At 40.3% G+C, this 12,768-nt stretch overlaps 2 protein-coding genes across 2 annotated transcripts in view; both read left to right on the forward strand.

Annotated features, from left to right (window-relative positions):
* LOC128094944 (zinc finger protein 780A-like) overlaps positions 1-12,768 on the forward strand; it is a 30,694-nt gene that overhangs the window by 11,403 nt on the left and 6,523 nt on the right. The window contains 1 exon segment of the mRNA XM_052713559.1: positions 11,179-12,767. Within this exon segment, the coding sequence (XP_052569519.1) occupies positions 11,179-12,767 (1,589 nt within the window).
* Positions 1-12,768, forward strand: part of LOC128094941 (zinc finger protein 60-like) — a 65,298-nt gene that overhangs the window by 2,372 nt on the left and 50,158 nt on the right. The window lies entirely within an intron of this gene.

Below are 12,768 nucleotides of genomic sequence, written 5' to 3' on the forward strand. Positions count from 1 at the left end.
CCCATTTTGATGAACATTTTTGGTTTGACTTTAGTTTTGTGGACATTTCAGCATCAGACTTTTTGAATGTATTCACTATTAGGTTTCCTTAATCTTCTTCCCCCCTCCTTTTATTGAGAATAGATTTTTTTTTCACCAATAATGTATCCTTACTATGGCTTCCCCTCCTTCTATATCTTCCCTATTTTCCCTTGCCCCTCTCATCTAGATCCACTCCCTTTCTGCCTCTTTTAGAAAACAAACAGGTTTCTAAGGGATAATAATAAAATAAAATAAGCTGAAACCAAACTCCCACATTGGAACTGGACAAAAAAACCAAAGTGAAATCACCCAAGAGAAAGCACAAGAATTAGAAACTCACTTGGTTGCACACTCATAAGTCCCATATAAACACTAAACTGGCGGCCATAATCAACTTATGCACAAAGGACCTGGTGCAGGTTGGGTAGTGCAAGTCCTGTGCATGCTGCCTCAGTCTCCTTGAAATCATAAGTGCTTTGATCATGTTGATTAAGAGGCCTTTGGAGCCGGGTGGTGGTGGCGCACGCCTTTAATCCCAGCACTCGGGAGGCAGAGCCAGGCGGATCTCTGTGAGTTCGAGGCCAGCCTGGTCTACCAAGTGAGTTCCAGGAAAAGGCGCAAAGCTACACAGAGAAACCCTGTCTCGAAAAACCAAACCAAAACAAAACAAAAAAAAAAAAAAAAAAAAGAGGCCTTTGTTTTCTTGGTATCTTCCATCTCTCTGGCTTTTACACTGTTTCTTTCCATCTCCTCTTCCACGAAGTTCCCTGGGCACTATGGGGAGGGATTTGATGGAAACATCCCTTTTAGTGCTGAGCATCCCAAGGTCTCATTCTCTGCATAGTGTCTGGCTGTGGGTCTCTGCATTTGTTCCCAGCTGCTGCATGAGGAAGCTTCTCTGATGATGGCTGAGCCAGACAATGATCTACTAAGTATAGCAGGATGCCATTAGGACCCATTTTTATTACTTCGTTTTTCTTTTTGATTTTTAACACAGTAGTATTTGGTTTTACCCTGGCTGTCTACTCTCAAGTCTTGGTCACTCATCTAGTGTCAGGAATGTTGCACGAATCCTAATTGGTCTTATAATAAAAACCTGGAGCCAGATATTGGGGTAAATGCTGAAAGATCAGAGGAAACAAGCCACAGCCACTTCTCACCTCGCCAACTCCTCAGCAGAAAGGGGAGAGTTCCTGTCTCCTCCCACCTTATATGCCTTTCGCTGCCCAACCATATCCTTCCTGTCTCAACCTTCCTAGTACTGGTATTAAATGGCGTGTATGCTTACCAAATACTGGGGGCAAAGGCATGAGATCCCAAGTGCTGAGATTAAAGGTGTGTGCCACCACTGCCTATCCTCTATGTTTAATGTAGTGACTGGCACTGTCCTCTGATCTTCAGGCAAATTTTTGTTGGTTAGAGTACAAACAAAATATCACCACATTTCTCCCTTTTTGTCTAAAATTATAAAAGATTATAACTAATATAAGAAAAAGTGTACACAGTAAGTACAATACATATATACAATATATACAGTCAAGAATTACATTAACAATGTCCAGCTCATTAACATTTGACAGATTCCAAGAAAATAGTCCGTTATTTATCCTATTTTGGTGAGTCCAAAGTGTTGTACCTGATTCACTTTCTATCCTAACTTGTATTACCAATTGAAAACTATCTTTTTTTTTTAGCAAATCACTTTTTTTTTTAAAGATTTATTTATTTATTATATATACAGAAGAGGGTGTCAGATCTCATTAAAGATGGTTGTGAGCCACCATGTGGGTGCTGGGAATTGAACTCAGGACCTCTGGAAGAGCAGTCAGTGCTCTTAACCTCTGAGCCATCTCTCCAGCCCCGAAAACTATCTTTTTTTTTTTTTTTTTTTTTTTTTTTTTTGGTTTTTCGAGACAGGGTTTCTCTGTGTAGCTTTGCGCCTTTCCTGGAACTCACTTGGTAGCCCAGGCTGGCCTCGAACTCACAGAGATCCGCCTGGCTCTGCCTCCCGAGTGCTGGGATTAAAGGCGTGCGCCACCACCGCCCGGCCGAAAACTATCTTTTGATGTCTTTCAAACTTACACACTTTACACCTCTTTAGTGAGTTTCTTTTCTGAATTTGTTAACAAGGAAAACTATAACTGTCTAGTCTTGAACTCCCTCAGAGACCCGAGAAGGAAATAATATTACCTGAGTAAGTGGGAAGTGCAATCAAGCAACTTCCAAAAAATTTGAGAAATGACAGAAACATCTGGCTGCCTGGACAGTCACCCAAGGTTCCTCTGCAACCTTGGGGCATCCGTCTTCATCGTACAGACCTAGCATATCTAACAGACTTATCTCTGAAGCAGGATTTTCTGAAGGACTGTCCTCCCTTGTCTTGGCAAGGTTCAGCAGTCCTTTTGTGTCCTACTTGTCCCATTTGCACAGCATATTGTCAGCAGTCAAGGGAAGGGCTTTTCCTTGCCCAGTGGCTAACTTTTGCCACAAAGAAAGTAAACTCCATGTGGCATTTCTTCCATGCCCATCATCTTCTCTGAGGTAGATTGGTGCTGCCAGGAACAGGAACAGTCTCATTGTCATTAAAAAAAAAAAAAAATAGAACCTGTTATTAAAACATCTTAAATGTCATATTCAGTAGATCTCTGAAGTTTTGGAAGACTCTTTGTCTATCTAAAATATATCTGTTTGACCTTGAAAACATACCTAACCTGACTACAAGTTTGACTGTAATAGGTGACCACTAACCTGCATTTCTTTATAGTCTATTTAGTATGTAATAGTAACTTTCAAGGAGTAGAAATTTGTATTACATTGTTAAAGGAGATGTATAGGTACAATACCTTGAACAAGATTAGAAATGTATGTATAGTATGTTCTAACAAAAATAATCTCAACTTTGTGTCAATATACACAATTTGTATACAATATACAAAAATCCAACCCAATGTAAAATATTTAAAGCTAGTAGTTGCGTTTGAAAAGTAGATTCAGTAATCTACCTTTTTAATCTTATCATATCCATATGCTCCCTTTCTTTTCAGAGTAAATTCAATAATCTACCCTTTGTCCTATCATTTCTATATCTTTTTTTCAGAGTAGATTTAGTAATCTACCTTTTATCTCATATCTATATTTTTTTTTCTTTTCAAAACAAGGACCCTGAATCTAATATCCTTTTTTCCTGACCATTACCAGTAACAACTTGTAATCAACAACCCTAAACAATGACTAATATCCATAACCCATTGAATGACCAAAAACCAACCACCCCACCTCTTGGGAATATGGGTGTTCTTAAATTTACTTCCTACTGTCTGGGGGCGATGGCATCTTTAGGGGATCCTGAAAAGAAAAATTTGGGTTACTTGTCAAGTCCTGGGAGAGGTAACTATATCATTTGTTGTCCAGTCTCTGCATAATGGGAAAGCACAGTGTTTGTCTGAATTCCTGGCTAGAGTAGTCTATGAGGTTGTATCATCTCAGCTAGCTACCTCGGAATTGTCCTGAGCTGTTTGTAGTCCAAAGCCAATCTTTGGGTAGTGTTTGTCAACTTAATGACGTTATCATAGTTGGATCCCATCATCTTTTTGGAGACTTCAGAGGTTGCATTAGGTCAGATTATTCCTTTTCTTGGTAATTTTTTCCAGATAGTTCTTCCTTTGTCTTTGGATTTTTATATGACCAAAGGTCTGTAAATTCCTCAAGATGATTGTTTTTATTATCCTGAAAAGACAAAAACAAAACCCTTCCCAACCCTAACTTTGGGGAGTTTCCCTTTTGGCAAGTTATATTTGATGAAAGGAAAAGCATTTATTAGTTTTATAAGTTAATTTAGATTGAGTGGTCACTCTGTTTAATGAACTATCACTTCTTTTAATCAAGTTGGTCTCTCTTGTTCAAATACAATCTTTTCGTTGCTCTGGGGAGGAGTTGTTTCCATAATGATAGGAAACAACTGAACCACATTTGACATGGGGTCCCACAAAAGGCTCTTCAAGGCATTTCCAATGGCAAAGGATTACCTTGACTGTCCCTTATTGAACTACATTCATTAGTCCAATGTCTGCCTTTGCCACATCTTCTGCATACCGAGAAGGGAGGGGTGTTCTGTTGGGATTATTAGCAAAAACATTGTTTTTAGGAACGCCCTGTTCACAGTCCCTTTTTTTTTTTTTTTTTTGGTTTTTCGAGACAGGGTTTCTCTGTGTAGCTTTGCGCCTTTTCCTGAAACTCACTTGGTAGCCCAGGCTGGCCTCGAACTCACAGCGATCCGCCTGGCTCTGCCTCCCGAGTGCTGGGATTAAAGGCGTGCGCCACCACCGCCCAGCCCACAGTCCCTTTTTAGGTGACCTTGTTTACCTCAATTGAAACACCTACCATTTCGATTTTTCTTCAAACCTCTGGATATCACCTCTTCCAAGGGTCGTCATGGTTATGAGATTCAATATTGATTGTATCTTGGATCCATTCCTCTAGGGGTGCTGATCTTGCCTTTAATGGCCTAATTACCCTCTTGCATTGTACATTAGCATTTTCAAAAGCCAGAGATTCAATCATTATTTGTCTAGCTTCTGAATTTGGTATCATTCTATTTACTGCTGAGGTCAGTCTTTGTAAGAAATCAGTGAAGGTTTCTTTTGGGCCCTGTATAACTTTGTAAATGACTCAGTTTTCTCTCCTACTTCTTCAATTCTGTCCCAAGCATTCAATGCTGCTGCATGGCATAAAGCCAGGGTGTGGTCATCATATAAAGATTGCCTTTCTACATTAGCATAAACTATCTCCCCGATAGTTGGTCTTGGGAGATTTCAATACCTCTACCCTACTTTTTGTTCAATGGTCGTAGCCTCATCCTTCCACCAAGTCCTCCATTGTAATTGGGGACCAGCCTCCAAGACTGCTGTAACCAAATCTCTCCAGTCTTGAGGGATAATTCTATTACAAGTTGACCATGAGTTTAACATCTGCTTCATAAAAGGTGAGTGCATGCCATATGAGACTATCACTTCCTTGAATCTCCTCAAATCTAACATTTGCACAGGAGTCCATTCAGTTCTTACACAGTCTGGGGGATATGTATCATTTGGCAGTTCCTGTAAGGTTACTGGATAGATTAAGGTTGGCTGTTTGAAAGCCTTATACTTTTTGTTTGTTTGTTGTTTTGGTTTTTTGAGACAGGGTTTCTCTGTGTAGTTTTGCGCCTTTTCTGGAACTCAATTTGTAGACCAGGCTGGCTTCAAACTCACAGAGATCCTCCTGCCTCTGCCTCCCGAGTGCGGGGATTAAAGGCGTGCGCCACCACCGCCCGGTGCCTTAGACTGTTTATCTGTAACCTTATAATGCAATGTTGAAATTGGTTCTCCTTTAAATCCTCTGAGTATGAATATCTCTATAATGTGTGTTAATGAGTTTTTCTAAAACATTTATCTTGGCACTCATATTAACCAACTTTTTTAATGATAAAAGAGACATGATCAAACAAATAATACTTATAATTGAAATTATATAAATCCAACCTACATTAATTATTCTCTCATTTAATTGTTCCATTTTCAAACTATCATGCTATCAAACAGAGACTAAACGCCCTCCATTGTAATAGTGTTTCCCATTTTTCAGTATGGGAAAAAACTCTTTGTTTGTTTTTTAACTAATTCCCCCTTTTAAGAAATCCCAGTTGAATCTCCAGATTTGCTGACAATAACGATTCAGATGACAGTGAAGTGAGGCAGCTACCTAGTGTGGCAGCAGCCTGAGGAGGGGGTCCAGGGAAAGCCACAAGCCACTGGGACAGGGAAGAAGCCAAAGAGCCAGCTGTCTGCACTGGAGAATGTTCAAAAACAAATAACTCTTGTGACTTTTGCAGGCAAAGGTCTGTGGAGTCTCCTGTAGAAAGGCTATGACAGAAAAAAAATCTAAGACTCCTTCAGAGGGCTTGGGGAAGAAAAGGAAAATCTAGCAGCGGGGTAGTGGCTCTGGCTTTGTGCAGCTTTCACCTGAGCTGGTGGTGGCTGTAAAGTCATAGGCATGTGGCTTTTGTGTGAATTTGTGCCCCAAAAGATTTATGCCAAATATAACACGAATCCTAATTGGTCTTATAATAACCTGGAGCCAGATATTGGGGTATATGCTGAAAGATCAGAGAGACAAAAGGAGCAAGCCACAGCCACTTCTTATCTCACCAACTCCTCAGCTGAAAGGGGAAGATCCTGTCTCCATGAATCCTCAGACTGAATGACCCTGAGTCCTCAGCCAAAAGGGGAGAGTTTCTGTCTCTTCCTGCCTTATATGCCTTTCTGTGCCCAGCCATATCACTTCCTGTCTCAACCTTTCCTAGTACTGGTATTAATGGTGTGTGTGCTTCCCAAATACTGGGAGCAAAGGCAAGAGAGCCCAAGTGCTGAGATTAAATAAAGGTGTATGCCACCACTCCCTAGCCTCTATGTTTAATCTAATTTCTGGCACTGTCCTCTGATCAAGCAAATTTTATTGGTTAGAGTACAAACAAAATAGCACCACACAGGAATGGGTTTCATCTCATAGATCTCATTTAGTAACCACAAGCCTTGTGCCACCATGGCTGTAGCATATCTTGCTGGGAGGACAAGCAAGGTTTTTTGTGGGTTTCATCCAGGGGTTTGTGAGTGGCTTGGTGTTTATGTTTCTCTTTTACTAGTGTGTAGAGTACCTTCCTGTACCAAAGACACTGGAACATTGGGATGTAGGCTGAATATCAGCAACAGTTTGACTTATCCATGCTCAATGAGTTGTGTAGGTGTTACCTTCAGCTATGCGGCATTGCCATCAGTTTTTGCACAACAGCCTGTAGTCTTGGCAACTGCCTTCTTTTGGGGCTTCTATAGCACCCTTTGGCCAACAATTCAATTAGATGTAATTCAGCCTCAGGACTGGAGGTTTCATTTGGTGACAAGAGATGATCAGTTGGAGCACTGTCTCCCCCATTATCTGGCAATTTGTTAGATTGCCTACATATATGTATATGTTTTAGGAAGCTTCTACTATATTGGGTTTCCATACTGGTCCTCAAATCCCCCTTAATTTTAGCTGTCTCTTCCCATACTTCCTTTACTAGTGCCCCTTTTTCCTCCCCTTCCCTGCTGGGGATGTCTTTCTGTTTGCTGTGAATGTGCTGCTCTGATTGATTGATAAATAAAACACTGATTGGCCAGTAGCCAGGCAGGAAGTATAGTATAGGCAGGATAAGCACAGAGGAGAATTCTGGGAAGTGGAAGGCTGAGTGAGGAGATGCTGCCAGCCGCCACCATAAGAAGCAAGATGTGCCGGGCAGTGGTGGCGCACCCCTTTAATCCCAGCACTCGGGAGGCAGAGCCAGGAGGATCTCTGTGAGTTCGAGGCCAGCCTGGGCTACCAAGTGAGTTCCAGGAGAGGCACAAAGCTGCACAGAGAAACCCTGTCTCGAAAAACCAAAAAAAAAAAAAAAAAAAAAGCAAGATGTAAAGTACTAGTAAGCCACAAGCCACGTGGCAACTTACAGATTAAAAAAATGGGTTAATTAAAGATACAGAACTAGATAGCAAGAAGCCTGAGCCATTAGGTCAAACAGTTTAAATAATATAAGCGTCTGTGTGTTTGTTTGGGTCTGAGCAGTAGAAGCCGGGGGGACACAGAATAACTCCAGCTACACTTCCCAACTTCTCATTCTAGTCCCCCTATCCAACCAAAGCTATTGTATTTCTCTTTCCTAACAAGATCTATGTGACCCCTAGTTTCTTACTTTATACCTAACCTCTGTGGTCTACAGGTTGTTGGTTATCGTTGATTTAACAGCTAGTATGTTTATATATGTGATTACATACCATATTTATCTTTATGGGTCTAGAATACTTTACTCTGATAACTTTCTGGTTCCATCATTTACCTACAAAGTTCATGACTTCAATTTTTTTGTGTGCCTGTCCTGGATCTTGCTCTGTAGACCAGGTTGGCCTCAAACTCACAGAGATCTGTCTGGCTCTGCCTCCCGAGTGCTGGTATTAAAGGCATACGCCACCACTGCCTGGCTCAAATGATTTTTTAACAGGTGAGTAATACTCCTTGTACCACATTTTCGTTATGCATTCTTCTGTTAAGGGACATCTATCTTATTTCCAATTCCTGACTATTATGACTAGAGCATCAATGAACATGTTTAATCAAGTGTCTCTGGTAGGATGAAGGATCCTTTGGGTATATGTTCAAGAGTGGTATAGTTGCTTCTTGAGGTAGATTGAATCTCACCTTCCTGAGGAATCATCACAAGGATTTCCACAGTAGCTGTACCAGTTTGCACACCCACCAACAGTGGACGAGTGTTCCCATTAGTCTACATACTTGCAAGCATGAACGGTCACTTGTTTTATGAATTACCATTCTGATGGGTGTAAGATGGAAGCTCAAAGTAGTTTTGATTTACATTTCCCTGATGGCTAAGGATATTGAACATTTCTTTAAGTGTTTTTCAGCCATTTGAATTTTCTTTTGAGAATTCTGTTTAGATCTGTACTCCACTTTCTAATTGGGTTATTTACTTGATCTTAGTTTTTTGAGTTCTTTTTATATTTTGGTTATTAGCCGTCAATTGGTAAATTGGTAAAATCTTTTCCCATTTTGTAGGCTGCCACTTTGTGTGAATGACAGTGTCCTTTGATGTGCAGAAACTTTTCACTTTCATAAAGTCCCATTTATTAATTGTTATTAATTAATAAATCTCTATACCTGTGCTAATAGTGTTCTGTTCAGAAAGTCTTTTCCTGTGCTAATGAGTTCAAGGCCATCCCCCACTTTCTTTTCTGTCAGGTTCAGTGTATGTGGTTTTATAGTAAGGTCTTTGTTCCACTTGAAGCTTTATGCAGCTTGGTAGGTATGGATCTATTTGAATTCTTGTACTTGCAGGTGTCCAGTTTGACCAGCACTTGTTCAAGATGTTTTCTCTTTTCAAGTTCGTATTTCTGGCTACTTTCTCAACAATCAGGTGTCCATAGGTGTGTGAATTTGTGTCTAGGTCTTCAATTTGATTCTCTTGATCAATGTGTCAGTTTTTGTGTCAATACCATGCTATTTTCATTACTATATCTCAATAGTACAACTTGAGATTGGGGATGTTGATACCTCCTGAAGTTCTAAGAGGCAAATTCATAGCACTATGTACCTACATAAAAAAATAATTGGAGAGAGCTCATACTAGCAATGTAATACCATGACTGAAAGCCCTAGAAGCAAAAATAGAAAAAGAAAGCAAAAAATTATGCCAAAAAGGAGCAGATAGCAGAAATAATTAAACTCAGGTTTAAAATCAATAAAATAGAAACAACAAAGGAAATACATATTGGTTCTTTGAGAAAATCAGTAAGGTTTACCAACCCTTAACCAAAGTAACTGAAAGGCAAAGAGAAGATCCAAATTAACAAAATTAGAGATGGAAAGGAGGACATAATAGACACCAAGGAAATCCAGAGAATTTTATTTCCAGGTTTCCCTCAGTTTGGGTTTTCTTAATTGATTCTATTTCTACTTCCAGGTTTTGATCTGTTTTGTTCATTTCCTTCCATAATTTGTTTGTGTTTTCATATATTTCTTTAAGGGATTTTTTTCATTTCCTCTTTAAAGTGTATCATATTCATAAAGGCAGAACCTGGTGGCCAGGTCCATTTTGATATGTTTGAAACCTAACACACAGGAGAAGAGAACTAAGGTGCTCCACTAGGATCTGCTTAGTGCCCTAGGAATGAGGTCAGAAAGTGGAGAGGCCACAGCGGATGGTCTGCTACAGAGCTGGGGATGGGACTGGGGATTGAAGGAATGGAGGGAGAGGTGAAGATCTGCAGTTAGTCTACCTGTTTCACTGACTAGAGTGCCTTTTGGGTTTCCAGGGAATCTCTGTTCCAGTTGTGGGTTGGGATAAAGCAGTGAATGGAGAAAAGGAAGTTTGGAGGTATGAATCTGTGTGATCATCTAGAGATGGGAGCAAGGATGAAGGGCAGGCTGTAGCAGGTAGTTTGCTGCAGATCTAGGCATGAGACTAGGGGAATGGATTTGGAGGTGACGGGGGAATAGGTAAAGATCTGCAATGAGCATACCTGTTTCCCTGGCCAGAGATCCTTAGTTTTCTGTAAAATTCTGATGTATTTTCCCCGCTTTCTTTCTGTTTTCTTTTTTAGCTTGTTCTTATTTTTTTCAGACAGGGTCTCATTGTCTAGTCCCAGCTTGCCTGGAACTCATGAAGTTGTTACCTCTGGCTTTTTGTTTCTGGGATTACATTTGTATACTATCACTACCAAAGATTTTTTGCCCCCTTACCCACCCCCCCCCCCCTTTTTTTTTCAGAATTCCAAATCCAGGCCAGTTTTCTTTTTCTTTTTTGTTTTTTTGAGACAGGATTTCTCAGTGCAACTCTGGCTGTTCTGGAACTCTGTAGATCAGGCTAGCCTTGAACTTAGATGAAAGGTTTCTGTACCCTGATATTAAGCTTCTCCACTGACACAGTAATCCAGATCAAACCAAATCAAACTGAATTAAGAATTAAAAGTCCAGGTTTAATGAGTAAAATGCTCCTGGATGATTGTTTCAGCCTCCAGAGAGGAGACGGGAGAAGAGACCTAAAAACCACATGGCCATTCTCTAAGGGGCAGTTTAAAAACCCTGTAGGTGTGATCTTGAGCATTTCTGGGAGATGAGAGGCCTTTTGGCTGGTTTTCTGAGACAGCAGGGTTTGAAAAAACAGAGATGGGGAAGGAAGGGCTGAGGTGAAGCTTCTGTCTGAACATTAGAGATCCTCCTTCCTCTGCCTCCTGAGTGCTGAGATTAAAGATGTGCCAACTACTGCCTCTCCAGGCCAGTTTCCTTAAAGGATGACAGATAAATTATGTATTTGTATAGTATAGATCTTTTTTCTCAGATTTGGTTAAAAAACTTTCACCATTGGGTATGTATTTTAAATAATATGTAAAGAAGCACATCAGATTTTTTTCAGTATGGTTTGTTTTAATCTTGTAAAGCAGATGTACCTCCCCATTTCCATCCTGTTCAGCTTCTCATAAAATCCTTTAGAGTCTGGCCATTCATTTAATGGATGTTGTGTGTGTGTGTGTGTGTTTTACAGGAAAATAAAAGTCTTCCTTTCTCTGTTTCTTTCAGATTTGGAGTCAGATTATAAAGTTCAAAAAACATCTCCAGACAATCGTATTTCTAATATAAATTTACCCAAAGAGAGCGTAAAGCATATAAGTAAAACTTTTGACCTCCAGGGCTCCAGTTTTAGAAATGGCCCCAACTGTATTACATCCAAGGCACTACAGAGTAATCAAGAAGGAGATGCTAATCAAAAGATTACAAACAAGGAAAAACTACCTACTGACACCTGCCAGACTCCTACTCATAATACAAAAAAAACATATGAATGTACTGAGTGTGGGAAACACTTTGGTTGTAGTTCAGATCTTATTCAGCATCAAAGTATTCATACTGTAAAGAAACCCCATGAATGTAAGGAATGTGGGAAAGCCTTCAGACTCCAGCAACAGCTTAGAAGACATCAGAAGTCTCACAGTGCTGAGAGACCTTTTGAATGTGATGAATGTGGAAAGGCTTTTCAACTTCCCAGCATGCTTAAGTACCACAAAACCATTCATTCAAGTGTAAAACCATTTGAATGTGAGGAATGTGGGAAGTCCTTCAAGCTAGTCTCCCACCTTGTTGAACATAGGAGTGTTCATGCTGGTGTGAAACCCTATGAATGTAAGGAATGTGGGAAAGCCTTCAGACTCCTGCAACAGCTTAGAAGACATCAGAAGTCTCACAGTGCTGAGAGACCTTTTGAATGTGATGAATGTGGAAAGGCTTTTCATCTTCCCAGCCTGCTTAAGTACCACAAAACCATGCATACAAATATAAAACCATTTGAATGTGAGGAATGTGGGAAGTCCTTCAAGCTAGTCTCCCGCCTTGTTGAACATAGGAGTGTTCATGCTGGTGTGAAACCCTATGAATGTAAGGAATGTGGGAAAGCCTTCAGACTCCAACAACAGCTTAGAAGACATCAGAAGTCTCACAGTGGTGAGAAACCTTTTGAATGTGAGAAATGTGGGAAAGCCTTCAGACTTCCCCACCAACTAAAAGGACATCAGAAATCTCATAGTGGTGAGAGACCTTTTGAATGTGAGAAATGTGGGAAGTCCTTTAAGCGAGTCTCCCACCTTGTTGAACATAGGATTATTCATGCTGGTGTGAAACCATATGAGTGTAATGAGTGTGGAAAAGCCTTTAAACGTCGCTCAAACTTCTTGCAACATCAGAAAATTCATTCTGATGAGAGACCCTTTCAGTGTAAGGAGTGTGGAAAGGCCTTCACTGTTCTTGCAGAGCTCACTAAGCACCAGGACATTCATACTGGAGAGAAATCATTGAATCAGCAGTGTGGGAAGATACTCAGTTGTGGTTCATTGCTTTTGCAGCACCAGAAAATTCATACTGGTGAGAAACCCCTTGAATGTAATGTATGTGGGAAGACTTTTAGGCTTCAGGCATACCTTTCTGAGCATCAGAAAATTCACACTGATGAGAAACCTTTCAAGTGCAAGCTGTGTGGGTCAACCTTCAGACAAAAGTCCCAACTTAGTGAACATCAGAGAATCCATACTGATGAGAAACCATATCAATGCAAGGAATGTGGGAAATACTTTAGTCGACGTTCAAATTTAACTGGGCATCAGAATATTCACACTGGAA

This window comes from Peromyscus californicus, unplaced genomic scaffold (genome assembly GCF_007827085.1).
Source record: "Peromyscus californicus insignis strain IS unplaced genomic scaffold, ASM782708v3 Scaffold_4__1_contigs__length_199733344, whole genome shotgun sequence".
NCBI lineage: Eukaryota > Metazoa > Chordata > Mammalia > Rodentia > Cricetidae > Peromyscus > Peromyscus californicus.